Source organism: Bombus pyrosoma, linkage group LG7, assembly GCF_014825855.1.
Source record: "Bombus pyrosoma isolate SC7728 linkage group LG7, ASM1482585v1, whole genome shotgun sequence".
NCBI lineage: Eukaryota > Metazoa > Arthropoda > Insecta > Hymenoptera > Apidae > Bombus > Bombus pyrosoma.
In genome coordinates this window covers 12,281,100-12,303,216 of record NC_057776.1, presented here as the reverse complement: position 1 = coordinate 12,303,216, position 22,117 = coordinate 12,281,100, and the positions used below count along the sequence as shown (strand labels likewise).

The 22,117-nt window shown below is 36.4% G+C and overlaps 6 protein-coding genes across 10 annotated transcripts in view; 3 read left to right on the top strand and 3 right to left on the bottom strand.

The window, feature by feature from the left end:
- Positions 1-6,606: 6,606 nt before the first annotated feature.
- Positions 6,607-7,790, top strand: LOC122569591 (protein G12-like). The gene is given in 3 exon segments (XM_043730844.1): positions 6,607-6,653; positions 6,655-6,679; positions 7,038-7,790. Coding segments are annotated over 3 exon segments (732 nt in total). The 3' UTR covers positions 7,698-7,790.
- A 1,889-nt stretch (positions 7,791-9,679) lies between these two features.
- On the top strand, positions 9,680-10,886 carry LOC122569593. Of its 2 annotated transcripts, none has more exons than XM_043730847.1 (2): positions 9,680-9,778; positions 10,127-10,886. In XM_043730847.1, the coding sequence occupies exon 2, from the start codon at positions 10,127-10,129 to the stop codon at positions 10,790-10,792; it is 666 nt and encodes a 221-aa protein (XP_043586782.1). In that variant the 5' UTR covers positions 9,680-9,778; the 3' UTR covers positions 10,793-10,886. The 2 variants fall into 2 exon arrangements, with proteins under 2 accessions (XP_043586782.1, XP_043586783.1); XM_043730848.1 differs by lacking the exon at positions 9,680-9,778 and adding an exon at positions 10,028-10,052.
- A 462-nt stretch (positions 10,887-11,348) lies between these two features.
- On the top strand, positions 11,349-13,665 carry LOC122569595. Of its 4 annotated transcripts, none has more exons than XM_043730853.1 (3): positions 11,349-12,128; positions 12,204-12,458; positions 12,582-13,665. In XM_043730853.1, the coding sequence occupies exons 2-3, from the start codon at positions 12,204-12,206 to the stop codon at positions 12,855-12,857; spliced, it is 531 nt and encodes a 176-aa protein (XP_043586788.1). In that variant the 5' UTR covers positions 11,349-12,128; the 3' UTR covers positions 12,858-13,665. The 4 variants fall into 4 exon arrangements, with proteins under 4 accessions (XP_043586788.1, XP_043586787.1, XP_043586786.1 ...); XM_043730852.1 differs by having other exon boundaries at positions 12,204-12,506; XM_043730851.1 differs by having other exon boundaries at positions 11,349-11,561; positions 12,204-13,665.
- A 2-nt stretch (positions 13,666-13,667) lies between these two features.
- On the bottom strand, positions 13,668-14,665 carry LOC122569592. The gene has a single exon (XM_043730846.1). It carries the CDS (start codon positions 14,434-14,436, stop codon positions 13,735-13,737), a length of 702 nt encoding a protein of 233 aa, XP_043586781.1. The 5' UTR covers positions 14,437-14,665; the 3' UTR covers positions 13,668-13,734.
- A 3,028-nt stretch (positions 14,666-17,693) lies between these two features.
- LOC122569594 lies at positions 17,694-18,867 on the bottom strand. The gene is made up of 2 exons (XM_043730849.1): positions 18,809-18,867; positions 17,694-18,499 (listed from the first exon to the last, which is right to left on the bottom strand). Exon 2 carries the CDS (start codon positions 18,497-18,499, stop codon positions 17,840-17,842), a length of 660 nt encoding a protein of 219 aa, XP_043586784.1. The 5' UTR covers positions 18,809-18,867; the 3' UTR covers positions 17,694-17,839.
- Positions 18,868-21,744: 2,877 nt separating this feature from the next.
- Positions 21,745-22,117, bottom strand: part of LOC122569831 — a 7,630-nt gene continuing 7,257 nt past the window's right edge. The window contains exon 4 of the mRNA XM_043731458.1: positions 21,745-22,109. Within this exon, the coding sequence (XP_043587393.1) occupies positions 21,840-22,109 (270 nt within the window). The 3' untranslated portion in view covers positions 21,745-21,839. The remainder of the gene's footprint in view (positions 22,110-22,117) is intronic.

Here is a 22,117-nt window from a genome sequence, read left to right as displayed (position 1 = left end):
AAAATCGTTTGCCTTCGTCTCAGCCCCATTACGGTTCCAACGATGTCGTTCCGATATTCCACAGACAGCCTCCATTACGACATTCCGATCGACGAAACGGAGGAGGCACGCACGAAATTCATTCATTCGTCGGGAGCCGTCAGACTCGGCTGTTGATGAGTTCATTAGAAGCCTGACCCAATCGAAGGGAAACCCCTTGGAATCTTGGATATGTTTCACGCGCCTCTTATTACGACTTATTCCGGACACTACATCGCTGGTGGAAATCGATGGAGTGAATGGGAGAGGTAAGGAAGAGGGTGAACGTGTTAATGGCCCGGCTGGGAAAGCGATCGGTCGACGTGTGCTATTTCGAAGATCGCGTGAATAGCGTAGGCTCGTGTTACCTTTGGAAAAGGTAGAGTAAAGGCTTCGACTCGATTTTGTCTAGGGTAGAATAGGTTGACAGGTGGTTATTTTCTTCAGAAATTGTTCGAAGATTTGGATCTGCATTAGAAATTTTGGAGAAATATTTTGTGAAAATTTTTAATCCACTGTTTTTAAGACAGAAACATAAGAGACGCGTTATAAGATAATTTTAGTATGAAATAAAATTTATAGTTAAGTACATTGTGAATAATTCTAAAGTGTAGGGACCATACGGAGAATTTATGATTGTTTGACAAACAATAAGTTACCAGAAGCGAATGAAGGTAACTTTCCACGATTGATTTCCACGATTTGACAATTACGGCTCGATGAAATGCTATTTCTTGAAGTGTACAAGAAGGCTATATCATTGCGGATCGATCGATCGAACAGCGGACAAACAACGGAACATCCCGACGAGACAGTCGGAACGGCGAGCGTGCAAAGCGTAAACGCAATTACGTATCCGGCGCTCGTTAATCAGGAAAAAATGTACGAGTTTAATTTCATATCGCGATCGACATCGGCCGAGGCTGCATCCTGCCGGTTAACGACATAATCTCGTTAAATAACGACGTGATTCGGCTGTGAATTCGACTCGAATTGGAGAGCCAGCGAGTACTGCTGATTACGGACCTACTCCCAAGCATTCTAATAACATTGGTGCTCTCCCTGTGGATGTAACTCACCCTGGCAACCCTCATCCCACCCGATGTACCCTCTGTCTCCTCTATTTCTTGCTGCCTGTCTCACGTTCTCGCTGCAACGCTACCAACACACAGGTGTCGTTGACTCAAAGCAGCCGTTTCATGCTTTAAGCTTCGCTCACATCGAACGAAATTTTGCGCACGATCGTGTGCTGAAGCTCTGATAAACAGTAAACAACTTAATTGAGTACGAATCGTAAAAACTGCTGTAGTGGATTCGCTCAACAATTGTATGAGGGTTGGATACCTGGTAGTTCGATGATGAGCTGGGGAATATGGAAAGTTTCATGAAATACCTGATTATGTTTAAGAAAGTTATCGATAAAATAAGGCAGAATATATTATATAGAGGATTAGATTAGACTTAAATCCTGCTTTCGATCCTCGAATCAAGAAATAGTTCCAAGAAATTAAGAAAAATTCGTTCTCCCCTTTTTGTCAATTCTATGCTCAGAGTCTTTATGCTTTTCTTTATGTATTATCCCAAAATAAAATAAAATTTGTTTCAGTAAAATATTCTATAATTAAGTCACACTTAATATCAAATTTACTTACTATCAAAATCTTCAAATCCTTTTGACAAGTAACCAAGGCGAATCACTCATTCCTCGAGTAAAACTTTCTTGAATCTAATCCTATTTTTTTACATTACGTATAAAATTATTCAATACAGTCCTCAATAATCATCCTACAACGAAAAAAATCATTATTCGTTCCAAATTGCACATAATCATACGATAAATGGTATTGTTGTAAATTGTATTCGCAGAAACATTGTAAAATAGCTTTAAACATATATACACATATACATATATTGTAACAGTCTTATCAGAGAAGGTTCGTCATTTGTGCGAATTTGCGCCGCCCAATTTTTTGCGCAAATGTCGCTGTTATCGGAACTTCTCGATATTTTAAATTGGTATTTCGCATTACTTTATCTAAAAACATTTATTGATCGATACATCAACTCGTCATAATGCTAAAATGTTTGGAAAAATTGTTTATCGTGACACTCAATAAGTTGCGAAGTTGATAAATAACCGCGAGAGGAGGAGTTTGCGAAACAGATGCTAGCCTATCCACGAATATCGCGATATCACGACAGGGCTTCAGTGGAAACGCTATGTCGTCTTTGTTCGCTTACTTTTATAATTGAATCGTACAAAAGCCAAATCGATTAACTTTAAATCGTTTAATTTCTGAAAATGTAAGCGCTGATTGTATGTTTCAATACTAAAATGTAGAAAATGACTAAATTGCAAAATAATCGTCTGCTTTATAGAGAATCGTTTGTTTTATGATGTCGAATCGTATTTACAGTATTGATAATGGTATGCATTCAATAAACAGATTTTAATTACAACATAGTCGGGTTTGAACCTCGATTTTAGTTTCCACGTTTCACAGACTAAGGACCATCAGCCAGAAATTACAGACATACATACATAATGTAACGTTCCAATAGTTTGGATGTTATGTAGTTACGACATGATAGGTAGTTAGGAAAATTAATAGGGAACAGTTAACGATCATTTAAGTGAATGCTTTACCCAAGAATAATTACCTAAGGGTAATTAGATGAAGGGGACAAATTTTATAGAAGTAACTCTCACTGTTAGAAGTAATAAAAAATGAATTATTCGTGCGAATTCTACCGATTTGATTATCGTAGTCAGACAATTGTAAAAGCAGATTCCTAGATCCCAATAGTTAACGTAATAACACAGTTAAAGAAAGGAACACACGAAACATAAAATATTTCAAAACCACAAATGTCAATATACAAGACTTGGACGAAGCAATATGCACAAGTCCTTAGAGGGTTGATTCTAGACTTTGAAATTTCATTGCTTATCCCGGGAACGATTGCCGTCGCAATAATACGTACTACGTACCTTCAGCTTCGGTAAACGGTGCCACTCGAGCGGCGCGCAAACAGAAAGAAGAGAAAAAAAAACTGTGTGGCAGAGAAAGGACGTAGTCACCCCTTGTTTCCGCTCCGTCGACCCTCCAATCTTGGAAGAGGCAGAAAATAGAAACACAGAAACTAGAAACGAAAGCGCGAGACGGACGAACGAAAGAAAAGAAAAAAGAAAAGGGAGAAAGAAGGCAGGCAGACTTTCATACGGGACGAACGATACCTTCTCGCGTCGGAAAATAAAATGAGCCGTTGAACGAAGTGGTCGGAACGACGACGAGCAGAGACACCAGAGTGAGAACAGCCAACTATGTTTCCTCTATCGTCCTCCTAGAAACTTCTCCACGGCCGATTTCCTCCGGTCTCCACCTTCTCCCCACTATGTCTCGACTGGATGGGATGAATTGCGCTTTTAGCACTTGACTTTTAAACCCGGTAAGCGGATCAAGTCGCGCTATATAGCTACTTTTAAATGTCGTCTCTTGCCCGACGATTTCACCGGCGACGACAACCACGCAGAGCCGTCGACGTCGACGACGTCTAACGGCGACGACGAGATGACACTGGTTGCAGGCGTCGCGGGAAACGGCGCGACGTCTCAGGGATTAACTCGTTCGAGGGTTACGAGGCCGCGATTATGTGCCACCTGCCACGATTGCGGACGCTCCGGCATTAGTCTGTAATTATACGTGGCTCTGCGTGAAACAGGTAGCATTATGCCGTCGTAAATGGGAGACGGAATATGTAGTTCTCACCGGCTAATTGGACCCGGTTATTGCTGCTTAAGACGAGCCGTATGGACTAGCGCCTTCTGAATTATTTTCAACCACCATGCGAACCATGCTTTTGCCCCGTTTACACACGAAGAAATTTTACGACGTTTTATGCGATTATTGAGTAAAAGAAGGAATGTTTGAAATGGAACGAATAAGGAAAATTTCGTTGCATGATGTTGCTTACGTTATTTCATTAGGAGTATAATTTCGAAAATTTCGTATAGTAGTTTCTAGAATCAATTACTTTTCTTTTTCTCCACATCTTTATCGCAATAAAGATTTTATCCCAAAGATGCAGATTTTTAAAATCAAACTTTGATTAAAAAAATGATGAAAATCTCTTGAAGCGAGTAACAATCTCATTCGTTTCTTTTACAGTTACCAGAAATAAAGGAACAATTATTTAACGCTGTTTAGAAATCCTTGATGAAATTTTATTTAATTTCTAGGAAGATCGCTACCTGTAATAAATTTCACGAAAACACTTGAAATTCGAGTGGAATGATAGAATTTCACGTGAACAATAAAAATCATACTAAATAATACCATTGAACGACAAACCTTGAGGATAAGCATCGATAATTGAGAAGTGCGGCTTACGTAGGTATACCCGATGTCAGTTGCGTGCGTCGATTGATTGGAACAAAGGGTGGGAGGGTTGTGTAACGAAAAAAATTACGCGTCGAAAGAGTTTCGAAAAGAATATCGTTTCAGTATTTTTTACGTGACCACCGATTATCACCGTTAATCCCTACTACTATCGTCCAAGATACCCTTAAAATTTTTCCACACATCGCAGTGTGGGGCGATAACGCGTGATAACGTCCCACCACGTTGACCGGGCGTTCTGTCCTGTTGAAAATTCGACGCACGTCGCTCGACGGCATCTCGAAAGCGACGAAAGAACACCATCGTCCTGTGTGGCCGGTCCACACGGGTGAGATTTAATAATGTAGAGTAGCGGGCTAGACGCTAGGTACACACCGAGATTGGTACACACCGCTTTCGGGCGTCTTCAATATCTGAGCAGCTCAAGAACCGCATTGTCTAGGGCGACGGCCCAACCCTGTGCTTTATGATTCTCTCTCTCTCTCTCTCTCTCTCTCTCTCTGTCTGTCTCTTCTTCTTCTTCCTTGTCTTGCTCTATCCCTGGCCGACGATGACGACGATGACGAGCATTATGCGCCGGATAATGGTCCAACGGGTAGCTATTCACTCGCTCACGGTGCACGTGCAAAGAAACCGTACTTGACAAACATCCCCTACCAAAGCCTGATTGAATTATACCTCCCCGGCTACCAACCAGCTCCGCCTTTCGAATAGGACAGATAGAGAGACGGATGTTAGGACGAGGATCAAGAAATTATGCACCGATGTTCTGATCGTGTGAATATTTGTTTTCGAAAATACGCTGTTCCGTCCTTTCGATCGAGGATTCTCAATTGAAATGTAAATACCAATGAGGAAACTTGGAAGATCCACCAAGTTTTTTCATTTCAGTAAGCGTGAGTTGCGTAATCTCTCGTTCTCCTTGTCAGTGGAGCGTGTTTTCGCCAACTTTTTAGATGGACAGCTAATTTCTGCGCGTGGACGGAGAGGAAGATATCGAAGAACGTGGATGGAAGAGGGTGAGAAAGGCCAGGCGAGGAACGCGCGCGCGTTCCCCACGTCGTCGTCGACGTTCGTGCACCCAGGAGACGATCTCTCGGTCGAGAAAGCGTCGACGAGAGGAGTCCTATTCCAATTCCGGCGAGTTAATTGGAATTGTTTGCCGCAGACACCGCGAGCCGCTTGCCTTAGCACAGCCCCGAGCTCTGTATCTCCCCCCGTCATCCGTACACCCTTCGACCTCGTCCTCGTCGAACTCACACCGGTATGTTTCGTTCATACAACTAAACGACGTCTTCAACGGAATTAATTCCTTTCGCGACGGCGTGACTTAAATTCCCACCCCGAGAAATGAAGCGCTGACCGCTTTTAGAATACGGTACTGGACATGCATTCAGGGATGAATACCGATCGAACATCTTTAGGAACCAAGTTCTGATACGAAATGGATGGATTTTGAATAATTACGTAAACGAAGGTGCACATGCGTATCTTCAATTAAGGGTGCGAAATATTATGAAAATACTAAGAGTATATTTGCATTACAGTTGCCTTTATGTAAAATTGTTTAGCTCGTCTAAGATTCCTTTCCTTGATGCACTTTTTCCGAAGCATACGGTTGATTCACGCGACAAAATAGCAGCGAAACTGCAATTTTAGACAAACTTCAATTTTATGTAATTCGGTAATAATTCTATATGGGAAGATTACGTGCTTAATAAAAACCGGGTGGGCGAGTGGTTTCGTCGAAGCTGGAAAGTAGCTATCATACGTCAATAAATATTTTCTGTGTGCAAACATTTTTACATTTCGCTTAATGAAGCTCCCAAAGCAGGTCACAAAGGTCGAGGAAATTTGTCAGCTAATGTATTCTTCTTTGATTTGGTGGAATAAGCCGGTCCTTCATACAATTTCGTTTATCATCAAATCAAGATCTTTTTTCCAATTGTTTGACTATCAATGTGAAATTCGCACGCAGATGTCACGTAACGTTACATGTCATCAAAACATTTCCACGAATCGACACGTTCTTATAATTACTACGATTCAATGGAAAATGGCACAGAGATATGAAACTAGAGTAATTTGCAAGGAGAGTACGAGATAACGCAGTTCACAAGTATATCTCCAAATTGATAAATCTTATCGAAATAACATTATCGTCTTCACAACTTGTATATAAGGTACAATGGGACGCAACTTGACAGTAGTTCACATCGAAAAGCGACTAAAAAAGTCAAAGAAGAAGGAAAGCATCGAAGGTAAGTACCGATACAACTTTCTTTGAATTAGACGACTACCAAGCATGCATCATTTTAATGATCAATAAGCTATATGAAAAAATTGTTGCTTTTCACACACATGAAGCATAGAATTGTTCTCCTTGCCTTCTATTAAATTTCGCTCACTAATGTTTCTTAAACTCATACACATGATACACTGGATGCTCACCGACTGAAGTTTTAACAAATTCGTTATGAGACTAGCTACATCGTCTTGCAAATATGTTATTCCTCGGAACGCGCATCCACTGTAACCATACCCTATTAAAGCAGTCTAAACTTCTTCCTCTAAACATAAGCGCGCATCAACAATAATAAAGAACTAATTTTTTTACAGATGAAAGTTATTGTAGCACTCTTGGTTGCCCTGGTTTCGGCCAGTCCTCTGAATGCTTACCAACTCCCAGCTACGGGTTCAGGTGCTCTAGCCAGGGAGCTCGAGCCTTTTCTCGACATAATCCCGATTGAAAAGATTCTCGAAATATCGAAAGCCTACCTGGCTCAGGATAAAGAATTCCAAATAGTCGTTGAGTTGCTCAGGACCAACGAATCGAAACAATGGGTACAAGAGGTCGAACAGGAATCTGAATTCAAAACGCTGCTGAACTATATGCAGAACGACGGTTTGGATATAAAATTGCTGGTGAACCGTTTCAACAAAGCTTTTGGTATCCCATCTTTGGTCTCTAGGATAAAAACCTTCTTCGCTCCTCATATCATGATCACCGGTGGAATCGAAGGTTACGTCCAAGATATCGGTAGTCTTATTTCGATAGATAAGTTGGAGCAACTCTACGAAGAGAAGATAGCAAACTCCAAGGTATTCAGAAATTTCGTGCACGAAGTGAGCTCCGCCGAATACATATCCTTCTACTTATCCGTTTTCTCGAATACGCACTACAAAAATTTGGAACAACAGGCCGGAGACGTCGGCATCAATAAAAACTATTTCCAAGTTTCCGTTCCCTTAATACTTGTAATTTCCACTGTAATTTAAAGTTGAAAGTATTAGGTTTTGAGAATTCAATTCGATAATGCTTATTGTTCATTTGTCTCGTAAGAAATAAAATATAATTATTTTGCACTGAAATATTTGTTTACTCTTTCTGTAATCTACATCCTTCTTACCACTACACTATTAAGTAGTCTAATTTTTACATAAGACAAAAATTTTATTAAAAAATGTTTGCTAACTACATACTTATACCAATATAAAGGAACATTTAACAAGACTGATAATACTTTATAAGAATGTAAAACATTATCGCGAAAACCTCGCGATGAGTAATATACAATTCCACGAGTGAGCATTTTTTACGCAATTGTATGCGAAAAGAAATGTTACCAGAGAATATCAAGGAATTGTGTACAAACTTTCTTATCTACTATGAGGTGGCAACTCGAATGTTGCCGACAAGATACTATTAAGCGGAAGCTGCCCCTTAAAAAAATTATCTGTAACCTTACAATCATATAATCGTACTTATGCTCTTCTCTCTCTCTCTCTTTCTTTCTCTCTCTTTCTATCATGTTCTTGTGTTAATACATGTCAGCTGATTCGTAATTAGACAAATTGAATAACATTACAAAAATTTTCGAAATGTACCGTATTCTATTGCTGTCGAACATGTTTGCAAATATTTTGCAAATTCTAAGGTAGATTTTACAATACCAAAAACAATACCAAAAAAATGTATAAGAGTAAGAAATTTGGAATTTGTCACGTTGACATTTCATTGCTTTTTGTTTCTCAGTAGTGATTATTAGCTATTTATGGCAATTTTTAGCCGATCGATGTCTGCATAAATTTATTCAGCAGCTCGATCGCGAGCGTGATTCGTATTTACCATTCCTTCCAAAATGGCATAACTTTTTCCACACATAGAAATGGAGCATTGGTCGCTTTGGGAAAACACGCCGCGGGCATACTTTCGATGATGAATTATGATCGACCGTGTTTAACGGTTCAGTTCAATGAATTTTATATATTTTCTCATAAGGAAGTAGCAGACTTTGCAGAGTTACATGAACCATCAACGTCATATGTTATACTTTGAACATTCGTGCAATTGAAAGTGTCCTTTACAATTTCTAGTGTGAAATATTATGAGAATATTAATGGTATTTTTGTATCATAGTTCTTTTTATAAAAAAATTGTTTAATTCATCTAAGATCCCTTTCGAGTAGTAGTTGACGTGGCCTTTTCCATGCTTCTAATTGATACACGTGGCGAAACAGTAACGAAACAATGGAAATTGTAATCTATATCTTAATTCATACTGGATTAAAGTTTTGTAAAGGAAGTTTTCGAGCTTAATAATGTTCGGGAGGGAGAAAGGTCTCGATGAAGCTAAGAAAGTAGCCACCATATGTCGATAGATAAATATGTTCTATGTGGTGTTATGTTTGTATCCCTTTTTTGATGAAGTTTCCAAAGCAGGCTAAAGAAGTCGAAGAAACTTTTTCTTGGTAGAATAAGCTCGTAGATTATACAGTTTCCTTTATCAAGAAAGCGAAATCTTCTTTCGAATTGATCGATAATCTCTGTGATTACCATTGTGAAACTTTTTTTTTGCACGTGGAGAAATCCTCATGGACACTCCGCTGCCGCTAATAACGGCAGCAGCAGAGTAGTGTCGGACTCCTACCGAGTAAAACTCCACGTTGGGCATCCTACGCGTATGCCAGGGGTGCTCCAGGAACCTCGGTGAATTACTTTCTGTTGCATCCCCTCCAGCGTCCTCTCGTTCGAGCCAGTCATCATTGTGAAACTAGCACGCAGGTTATATATAAAATTTATCAAAATATTTCCAGGAATAGATACATGTTCTTACATTTAACACAATACAATGGAAAACGGTGGAGAGGTATTGGACTGGAATAAGTTATTCACAAATAAAATATGAGATAATGCACTTTACGGGGATATCTAAAAATCTATTAATCTTATCAAACTACAATTATCACTCGTTTCACTTGTATATAAAATGCAATAGGACACGACCTGGTGGTAGTACAGATCGAGAAGAAAGCTACAAGCGATTAAAGCAAGTGAAAGGAGAAGAGAAGTATCAAGGGTAAGTGCCTAACCATATAATTTCATTGCATGAAGCGTGTGCTAAACATGTACCATTTCCATTGGAAACCAATCTATGCGAACAAATTTTGTATTTTCACATACCAAATATAATCTTTTTTGCTGATTCTATTGAACTTCCCGTCATTATTTTTTCGATACTTTATTAGTCAGAACGCGCATCTTCTGTAACCATGACGTGAGAAAGCATTCTATTTGTGCTGCGGATAAAATAGAAGTAGAGTTAATTACAAACACAGTATAATCAATCACAGGTCAATATAAACTTTTTCCTCTGAACTTATGTGTACGTGTATCAACGATATTCAAAGATTTTGTTTCCTCGCAGATGAAAGCCATCGCAGCGCTCTTTGTCGTCCTGGTCGCGGCCAGTCCTCTGAATGCCATCAAAATCAAAGTCCCAGCCACGGGTTCGGGCGACCTTGCCAGGGATTTACAGCAGTTCGTGGACATAACCCCGATCGATGAAATACTCGCAGTATCGAAAGCCTATCTGGCTCAGGACAAACAATTCCAAACAGCTATAAAGTTGCTCAGAAGCAACGAATCGAAACAATGGATACAGGATGTCGAAAAGGCACCGGAATACAAAATGCTGCTGGACTTCATACAGAAATGTGGTTTTGATATAAAATTGGTGACAAACAACTTCAACAAAGCCCTTGGTATCCCACCCTTGGTCTCTACGATACGAGCTTATTTGATCCCTTATCGCGATATCACCGGTGGAATCGAAGGCTACATCTACGATATCGGTAGACTTCTTTCGATGGACAAATTTGCGCAGATCTACGAAGACAGGATAGCGAACTCCAAGGCATTCAGGGATTTCGTGCACGAAGTGATCTCCGCCAAATACTTACCTTTCTACCTATCCGTTTTCTCGAATAAGCACTTCCAAAATTTGGAACAACAGGCCGCAGAATCTGGCATCGATAGAAACTATTTCCACGTTTTCGCTCCCTTACTACTTGTAACTTCCACTGTAATTTAAAGTTGAAAGTATTAGGTTTTAAGAAGTCCAATTCTATAATGCTTATTGTTTATTTATCTCTTAAGGAATAAAATATAATTATATTACATTGAAATATCACCTTCTTCATCTACATCCTTGTTACCACTGCGCTATTAAGTAGTCTGAATTTTACATAAGAAAAGATTTTATTAAAAAATGTTTGCTAACTACATATTTATACCAATATAAAAGAACATTTAACAAGACTGATAATACTTTATAAGAATGTAAAACATTATCGCGAAAACCTCGCGATGAGTAATATACAGTTCCACGAGTGAGCATTTTTTACGCAATTGTATGCGAAAAGAAATGTTACCAGAGAATATCAAGGAATTGTGTACAAACATCTTTCTTATCTACTATAAGGTGGCAACTCGAATGTTGCCGACAAGATTATTATCAATCGGGAGGGGTTTCTTATATACTTATTACTCTCTCATTCTATCATGCATTTTTACCGTGCTAATACACCTGCTTGATCCGCTTGTAATTAAACAAGTTGTGTAACATTCAAACATTTTTTTTTTGCAGAAGAAACGCATTCCTTTCCTACTGTGGATGTTTGCGAATGAATGGCAAGAGGTCTCGGAGGAGATGGGAAAGTAGCCACCGTACGTCAATAAACATTTCCTATATGAACGTTTTTGCGTCACTCTTAATGAAGCTCCCAAAGGAGGCTATGGAGGTCATGGAAACGTCTTCTTGGAAATGATATAACAAGCTGGTACAATATGTAGCTTCATAGGTATACCACAAACCTAAAATTATTTCCGAACTGTTCCATGACGTAACAATCATGTGGAACTGACACGTTGGTGTCACAGATAACATCGCACGTCTTCAAAACATTTTCACAAATCGACAGGTTCATAACATTAATGCTACTTAATCGAAAATGGCATAGTGATATGAAGCTAGACTAAGTCATTTGCAATCGGAGTACGATATAACGTATTTTACAGGTACACAATGAAATCGATTAAGCTTATCGAAATGCAATTATGATCTGCCTTATTCGTACATAAAATGCAACGGGACACGATCTGGCGGCAGTTCACATCAAGAGGCGAAATACGATTAACTAAAAGAAGTCAAAGAAGAAGAGAAAATTGTTGACTTTTACATACATGAAGCATTTTTAATCCTGATTCCGTTGAATTTTGTACATTGATCCTTTATCCGATTTGTCACAGAACAGTACCTTAGACTATGATGCATTGGATACTTACGAACTAGAATTTTATGATGAGAATAGCTACATCATTTTTCAGATATTTTATGGGTCAAAACGTGCATTCATTATACCCATAGCGTAATAAAGCAGTAGAATTCTTTCCTCAGAACATAAACGCGTATCAACCATATTCAAAGAACTCATTTTTTGCAGATGACAGACATCGTAGTGTTCTTAGTTGTTCTGATTGCGGTCAATCCTCTGAACGCCCTCCAAGTCCCATTCACGTGTTTGGATCTCTCCAGGGAGCTCCAGCAATGTGTCGACTTGATTGCGATCGAGGAGCTCCTCGAAATATCGAAAGCCTACCTGGCCCAGGACGAACATTTCCAAACAGTCATGAAGTTGATGAACAGCAACGAGTCGAAACAGTGGGTACAAGACGTGGAACAGGCGCCTGAATTCAAGGTGCTGCTGAACTATACGCAGGGCAATGGTTTTGATGTAAACTCGGTGGTGAACAATTTCAACAAAGCCCTTAGTATCCGACCTCTGACCTCTAGAATAACAGCTTACTTGACTCCTTATAAGGTCACCGGTGGAATCAATGGCTATATGGAGGATACCGCTTCCCTTATTTCGATGGATGACCTGACGCGTCTCTACGAAGACAAAATTGAGCACGCCAAGGTGTTTAGAGACTTCGTGCATGAAGTGGTCTTGAACAAGTACTTAACATTCTACATGTCCATTTTCTCGAACAAGAACTTCCTGCAAGTGGGACAACAGGTCGTAAACGCTGGTTTCAACATAGAAATTTTCCAAGCCTTGTCACCATTTTTACTTATAATTTCCATTGCAGTTTAAAGTTTTACATGTTAAAAATGCATGTAGATTTGATATTTCAATGGTATTTATCGCAGCTTCCCGATATAAGGAATAAAATATATTATGATGAATTAAAATATCATCTTCTTCATGTTACGTCCCTTTTATCTTTGCACTACATAAACAGTCCGATTTTTATAGAAGAAAATACTTTGTTAGGAAGTTATTAGAAAATCTGCGATAATCTGCATTTACTCCAAAATTGTAAAATTTCAAAAAAGATAATATTTTTAGAGAATAATTTTAGGAATATGTTTATATGTTTTGGGATAATTTTAGGAAAGTGTGAAACATTATCATCAAAATCTTGCAAATAATATAGTATAGGATTGCATATGCAATTGCAGGTATGAACACTTTATCCGTAATTGTAGATACGTGAAAAAATAGCACAAAATGACAAGACAGCACGTGTATTGCAGTGTAAGCAAGCATTTGTCTTATCTATTACGAAGCACCAACTAGAGTGTCGATAACGAGATATTATCAAACAGAAGGAGCCCTTTTAACGACTATTCGCTATCTTTCAGTTGTCAAATTATGCGTATCTACTGCCCCCTCTCATTCGATCATACTTTTTTATCATGGTAAAATACAGAGTACGTACCTTATCCACTTATAATTGACCAAGTTCACATTTAAATGACGTAATCCTATAAATAATATTTGAACGTTCTTTTGAAAATTCTGTTCTTGTCGCAATTGTGCATATATGCGGTAATATTTTGCAAATTATAAGCTAAATTCTACGTTACTAAAACCAAATGTGTAAAAATAAAAAATCTGAAATGTATTATGTTTGCATTTCACTGCAGTTTATTACTCGATAATGATTATTAATGGTTCATGACAATTCTTAGGCGACTAATGCCTGCGTTAGGTAGGTGTACAGCTCATTGAATAGTTCGATCGCAAACGTGATCTCTAGTCCACCCTCTTTCGCCCAGAAATAGTGATGATGTAGCACATCGTTGGTCTCAATCGCGTTGCAAAACTCCAGGTAGTCTTTGGACCTCAACGCATACAGAAACCTGCGGAAGCTCGCCGAGTATTTCACCTTTTGTCGCAACAGTTCGTGCAGCTCGTCCAGAGGCATGGTCTCCAGGATTTTATTGATCATCACGGTCAGGCCTCCGGCTGCCATACTCGGATCGTATTTGATGAACCTGGGAGACGTCTTCCAAAAGTATCGTATCTTCTCTTGCCAGGAATCCACGTCCAAACCATTCTGTCGCAGAAAACTGATCAATTTGTTTGCTTCAGGCATATTCTGGAACTCGCGCAATATGAATCTCTTCTGGTCGTTCACGAAGCTCACGGTATCTCCGATCTGGGGGTCGTATTCCATGTATCTTTCAATGATTCGTTGTACTTCTTTTATAGGGACGAACGCCAAAATGTCTTTGAGATCTTCGTCGAGGGAGCTGTTGTCTTCCAATGGAAGTACGCTTAATAAATCTGGATCGTTCGATCGACCTCTGATCCGATAGGCAAGGAATCCGAAAAAAGCAACCGAAGCAGCGGCTACCATGGTAACAATCATAATTTGAGGGTTCATCTCTTTCAGAAGATTAAGGTTGATTCTTAATGTTGATTTAATAAGAAATCATTGTACGAGATGATTTGTTTCAAGCGCAAAATTCTTGACCAATTATCGACAAGGTTTGTTAATGTAAATCCGCTAGTCTGGTACAACATGTAAAAAACGGGATAAGAGGTTAGAGTTGCGAACAATGTTGCAACTGCGCAAAGTTTAACCCTTCAGAAACTTACGACGAAAGTTTGCACACTTAAGATACGGAAGAGAGAAAGACCTTGTTCAAAGTGGCCGAGTAGATTCGCCAAGCCATCATACGATGATAGACATCCCTTTGCTAGGTTAACGTTTGACGCGTTCCTTAAAGAACAGACGAGACGAAAGCAAATTATGACGGTTAAACTTCTATTGACCGGGATATCCTCTTTTTGACACGAGATTTATTAAGCCAGTGGATTTGTGCAGCGGTTACGACAAGAAATTTAAATTTTCATTATTCCGCGAATTTAACAGGGCGAGCCATTGCGAAGATTAGCATGCACCTGCGATACTACATTTTTATTTGCGCTGGAAGTTCGTGAAGTCAGCGGAGTTTTATGAATCTAGATGTAGTGGTTGCACGAAACTGCCTTCACATTTGTCGTTGAATGAAATAAGGAGGATAATAGGTAATTTTTAAAACTATTACATTATTTATCCTTCTAATTATCTACTATTAAATTAAACTGCTATTATTATTCAATGGAACCTAGCAAATTTTTTAATGAATAAATCATCTCTGAATAATAGAGAATAATAGAATTTCATAGTTAATCATCCTGTCAGATGAGCAGATCACGAAAATATTATTTTTTGCGCAAACTACATGCGTTCAATATTTCATTTGACAAAACGGTTCTTGCTATGCACCAGTTTAATATTATTTAATGCAATCATTTCATATAAACTTGTAATAATTATTTAAACGCAAAGACGTCGAGCTACATAGATTATTGAAGAGTTACAAGTGTAGGTGTGTAATATTTTTTAATTGAGAAATATAGTACATGTTGCCTGTCATTGGCGTAATTTTCCTTTCGCATGATTCTATCATCATTTCGAGAAGAGTCGTGACGTTGACATTTTCAAACGTTTCACTTAATAATCAAATTCGTATCGTCCGGTGTGATAGCCTTCTTAAGACGCATTTCTAAGATATCGTCAATGTTTTATCATGCAAACGAACTACGTCACAATACGTGCACGATACGCGATGATTGTTAAAATGAAATCCAATATAGTAAAATGAATGATTGCGACACAATTGTACTCGACAGATTATGGTTACATTTCGGGGATTCTTCACGTTATCATATTGTCACCTAATCCACCAACACATAATTACATAATTAATAAATCTATTAATTTTTTCTAGTAAATAACGCATCTGCGCACACTATATGTTGTACTTAATATACTTTGAAATTATTTGATGTTTGATACACGAACTTTTACATGTTTCATACATTTCTATACGTTGCGCAAAGAACGTCTAAATATATGATATACAGATATATTTGACTATTTCATTTATAGTTTATCTTATTATCATATAATTTCTTTCTATTTATATTTATTTATTTGATAAAAAGATAGTAAGAAATTTCCTTTGTAGGTACTTTATTGCATAGGAATATATTTTTGCTACGGATGGATTTTAAAGTACCTTTTTTAAGCGTTATTTTTAAATCGTTGGAGTATACTTATATTCTAGCTTACAAATAGCTTGTTAGCTGAATGATTGCAAGATTTTTTACACCGTAAAAAGTCATCATAATTGTAACGTGAGACGAAACCACACAAATAATGTGGATGCATCAGTGCTATTTACCAGGATAACTTTTCAGGAAATAGATATTTAGAAAACAATAAATTGGTGCTCAATTTCAACCAGCCGCATCCTTTGCGTAATAGGATACATTACGAAACAGTTTATTTCGAACACTCGTAATATACCTAAGATTTTTGTAAACAATAATTATCGATAAAAAAAACGTGAAACATACACACATTCCTTATCTATTACAAAAAATAGGTAGGCTATTAGTTATATCGTATTACAGATTACCATGAGCCACGATAATGTCAATAATGATAAACTCCTTGAAGAAGTAATCGTAATCTATCGAGTACAATTGTGTCGTAATGTTTAATTTCAATTATTATTTTCTATCGTATACTTAAAGTACTATTTATGTGTGATAAAAGCAAACGATACCTCCAAAATATGTTTTAAGTGAACTATTGATTTTTTATATAAACTTGGTTGGTGTATACAGTTGAAAACTCCAAACATCGAATGATTTCCATGTGTGAACCGATCTTTCTCATTAAGGCATTATTTTAAGCTAGAATTATCGTATTAAATAATAAGTGGTGATAACAATAAAATTCGCTATTATCCTTCGCTACCAATCAATAAATGATGTTTGACTATATAGGCTTGTATATAGCCTTATTCATCTTTATTATACTATAGATATATTAGGAATTTTTCAGATTAATTGATTTGACATATAGAAATTTTTTAGTGTCTGTATTTGTATATATGTTTTTTTTCATATTTTTCCATTCATTTATCTATAAGTGGTGAGAAATTTAGTTTATATTTTATTGTATGGTAACATCTTGTTATGATTGAATGGAAGTTAACAAATTTAGGGAAAAATTGTAAATTAAGAAAGACTTGTAGTTGTTATAAATTCTTTACTGTAACATAGTTATATATTCTCTTATGTTTTTAGATTTCGGTTTCGTTATTCCAATTCTATTATCTGATAAGAACAGAATTACATTGGCTACTACTGTTTCGTAATCTCGATTATATCGATATGATTGATAGCCATAGATATCATTTTACAGTTTTTAGTTATGATATAATGTTCGTTAGGAAAGAGCACGAAAATTAATAACGCGAAATTAAATAATTTTAACTTTTAAACAATTCCCATACAGATTTTCCTGGCATGCGAATTATTCATTCGACTCAATTTCACTTTAAAAAGCAGGAGTTTTCTATTGAAAATTTCTCATGGAAATAAAACTTTAATCCGTAGATTATATAATATTACTTCTTTTTCTACAAATATTTAATATTTTATATTTTATTTAATATTGTATTTAATATTTCACCATTGTGTTTACCATGTATTTAATATTTTAACATTAATTTCAAATATTTTATATGTTATAAAAAAAAGTGTAAAAACAGGGAAGAAAGGACAGCATTATTTTACTAATGTCAATTAACTTAATATATTTATTAAATATTATTCTAAAATTAACATACATATATATGAAATAATTTTACATGTTACAAGTCACAATTTTAAGTCAATCATATGTACATACAAACGGTCTATACGCGCATTCTTATCTGTAATACTTAAAGATATTTATGGATCAACGCTTTAGCTATGAGAAATGTGTAGAAATTCGTGTGGAACGTATTGCTGTCGATATAGAGGTATTCAAGCTGTGCTAGTATTCTTTGGAAATGAGGATTCGTGAAGGTACTTGTGAAAAGGTTCTCGTATTGAAGAGATAGAATTTCGTGCAAGAAATTTTTGAAAACCTCAGAAGTCACGACCTTGTATTCGAACAGATTCGACATGTTGTACACAGATACGACCTCTGAAACGTCTTTTACATAACCTGCGATTCCTCCGGTAATTCTGAGATTAGAATTCACATTAGTTTTTTCGATACTCGCAGCCAAGGATTCTTTCATGTCGTTCATTAAAGTGTAACTGTCAAGACCTTGGTTTAGCAAATACTGCATGAGGGTTTCGAATTCGGGTAAAGCTTCTACGTCGTCGACGAAGCCCTTCATATCATCGGATTGCAAGAAAGTCATAATCCATTGGAATTCCTTGTCTCTGGCTTGATATACTTGCGTGAGCTCCAGTACTTTATCGATGGGCACCAAGTTCACGAAATCCTGCAATTCATTGGCCAGGACACCTGTGCCAACGCTTGGCAATGTGTAAGCGTTGAGATGGCTGGCTGCGGCCAGGATGGTCAAAACTGTGAGAGCGAATTTCATCTGAAAATTGAGATAAATTATGAAAAAATGGAAAATCGCGATGAAATTTATTGAAATGATTTAGCGTCCGATCATTATGGAATTATCAATCTATTTATACAGTGTCGTTAATAGAATTTATGTTAATTAACAGAAATTGGTATGTATATGTTATAGTGCAATGTACTCAAATGATATAGGAATAAAAATCTTTAATTAATTTCAGTATAATATGCGAATGGTTCTAATTACAACTATGAATTCCAGTTAATTCATTAATTCTTAAATTATGAATGATTGCAATTATACTTAAAACTATATGTTACTCACTGTAGGACCTCGGTTTTTTTCTCATTAGTGCCGGGAGAATTATAATGCCCATCACTTTTTCATTGCGTCTTATATATCGCGGTGAATTTGACTTACTCATTCTGATAAGATTATTTGAATTAGTCATTATTAAAAAGGTCACTAAAAAATGAGACACGAGTAATGCCGTTCCCAAATCTGATTCGTCAAATAGATAATTAATCCAAATAACACTATAACTCCATTTTAGGATGAGTAGTGTAAAAAATAACAAGTAACAAGAGTAATAAAAGGTTGCTGCTATTTTATCGATGCATGTATGTCGATATTTTTAGGAATTATAAACTTTCTAATGCTACTTATCAATGGAAAAATTGTTCAATTAAATATTTTTCATTTTTTTGCAGTCAGAATGAAGAGAACGTTTGGATGTAATATGGATTGTAAAATATTAGATATTTCTATTTTACATTATCTATCATCTATCTATTATCTAGTATCTATTATTTATTATCTGTATTTTATATCGTATTATACATGGAATATACGGAATGTAATGTAAAACATATTTTTGTTATTATTACGTGTTAATATTATATCACAAGAAATTTTCACCGCGGAAAGTAAAACTCATCATTTTTAGTGGACATTTTATTTTTTAAAAATATAATCAAGATAATTGAAACACTAAAGGCATCGTATCGTTTATACGCTCTAACTTGAACGAAGTTAATGCTTTAAAAATTTTCAAAATTAATGGATATCATAATTAATTATATTATATTTATTATAGCTTTATGTAAAGTTTAAGGCAAATAAAATGTTAATTGCTGAATGAGATCTATGATATACCTACTTTAAATCGATGCAATTAGTGCAGTAATTTTTTTGAAAATGATAAGAAATCATCAGCTAATTATCAGACTGCTGTTATAAACATTTATGTGGCGTCCTCTATGTCGGCGCTTATGAATCACGAACTCATTATGGTTGTAAAACTTTGCAAATCGGACGTGACAATCAGTGTAAACATCGCTATTGTACAGTACCAGCCAACTGTGCGAAAACATAGATTGAATACCAAATTAACGTTGAACGTAAATTCGAACCGAAGTTAATAATGACAGAATATATTTAGTTTCAGGTTCTTCATCACCGTCAAATTAATTATTAGATGTGAATTATTAATTATTTAAAACAACATACACTTATACATATATATTAATAATAATAAATATAATAATATAAATATTAATAATAATATATAAAAATATTAATAATAATATATATATATATATATATTATTTCGAAATATACATTTTCATTAATCTTACCTACTATAATAGATAATTACCGACAAACGTAAGAAACCGTACGTATCATACACTTAATGATAACTTATTAAACACTTAACTAATGTGTAGGTATAGCAGAGTGTAAATTATCGAAACAGGTAAATAGACGATCTAGTAAATCGGTAATAATGTTCTTCGATAATTCAGACAAAGCTACAAGATTACCTCCGATATAAAAATTGCCGATTATATTTTTAAGTACCGAATCAATATCGAGGTTTAATTGGAAGTGGCGAAGCTACTTAGCATTGTGCAATACTATTTAGTTGAAAAAAATGCTAAAACGTGAAAAAAGAATTTAATTTCTATTCTAAAGAGCTTGAGTAGTATACTTATCGTAACATTAAGTAAGAATTAATTTTTCAAAGATGAATCCCCAAGCATTAATCGCATCAAAAATGGCTTATGCATGTCGCAAATTTTCTTATACACATTCCAATAAAAATGGAACACCACTTTCTTGTTCGTTAAATAACTTATCTTACTAAGGTAGTATATTTCCTTCAAATATGTAGAATAACGCACCATTTTTGTATCATTAAAATCCTCACCTCCTTATTCATATAGAGTGATTCAATAGATAGATACAATTATACATATAAATGCTTCTTTCCCAAAGGTCACTAAAATGTTTTAATATCAAACACCATAGAAATTTCTACATTAGAGCAATTAATTTCGTTCTAAAAATTCTCTCGCTCATATCACTATTTTTTCTGAGACTGGATTAATCCCAAAAAATCGCGTTCCATCATTAACTGCCTGTCTTGGCAAGTTGAAGATCGATTTGTCGAATAATGATCAATTTCATTCTTCGTCGAAAATAGTTATTCGTTAACGCCGTGTTTTGCTGATCAAACGGAAAAGCAAAAGGGCACCGGGTGCAACGAATGGCCTCAAGTAGCAACGGTAGCTATTCGATAAATAAAAGAGGACCGTGTTGGAGCACGTGGCGCTAACTTTTAAAAGGAAAGTAAGGGGTGTCTTAACCGACGCGTCTTCTCGGTTGCCGCGGGGTTCAGCCACCCTTTCACTCTGTCCTCCTCTGGTGAGAACTAACAGAAGGACGAACAAGGGGAGGAACAAGCTGGTGCACGCTACTTCTCTAATTAAAATTGTTACAATTTAATAAGCCTCGGAACTTGCCATTGGCGCGTTAGAACGAAGCAGGAAGTCATAAGAGGGACGAGTGAGAAAGAAGGGAAATGACACTTGAATCCATGAAGCTTGAGGAATGGAAGGCGAACAACGATTGGGAGAAAAAGGGAGAAAAGAAAGTTCCAAAAAGAAAAGATGATAGATGTGGCTGAACGCGATAGGAAAGACACGAATAAAAATGATTTGCACGAAGAGAAACAGACACTATTTAGTAAAATTGACGTGATCTAACAATATGACGAATAAGAAGTAAACAAGCAGAGAAAATAAACTAATACAACCAGTAAGTGTAGTACTCTACCAGACATAAATCCTAACCTATTTTTGTTTTTGCCAAGATTTCTTTGAAATATGTTCAAACTAAAATACATACAGTATATGTATATTTGCTCTATAAGTTGATGAATTTTTGTTTCAGAACAGGAAAATGAACATATCACACAGTAAGTTTTCGAGATTTAATGCAAATTAAATGACTACAATTTGTAAAATTCTAAATTAGCCACGAAAAAGTCGAGCTTCAGAAGGTCAAGCATTATTCAGTGATAGGTTCCTTTTAAGAGTTGAAAAATCAAGAAGTCGACTCTGGGAAGATGAATACCAAGCACCTTTTCAATGAAATCCCTGATAGGGACAAGGTCCACTCCGTCGTTGATGACCTTCTGCCTCATTTCCAGGAATATTGGTGATTGGTAAACTGTGTTGACGATTCTCTGGAATTCGTCGGAGTGCAGTCTTTGCATGAAGTTCTGGAAAGCAGGGGAGGTGTGCATCTTTTCATTGTACATGGCCGTGAATTTGTCCAAAGGAAGAGCAG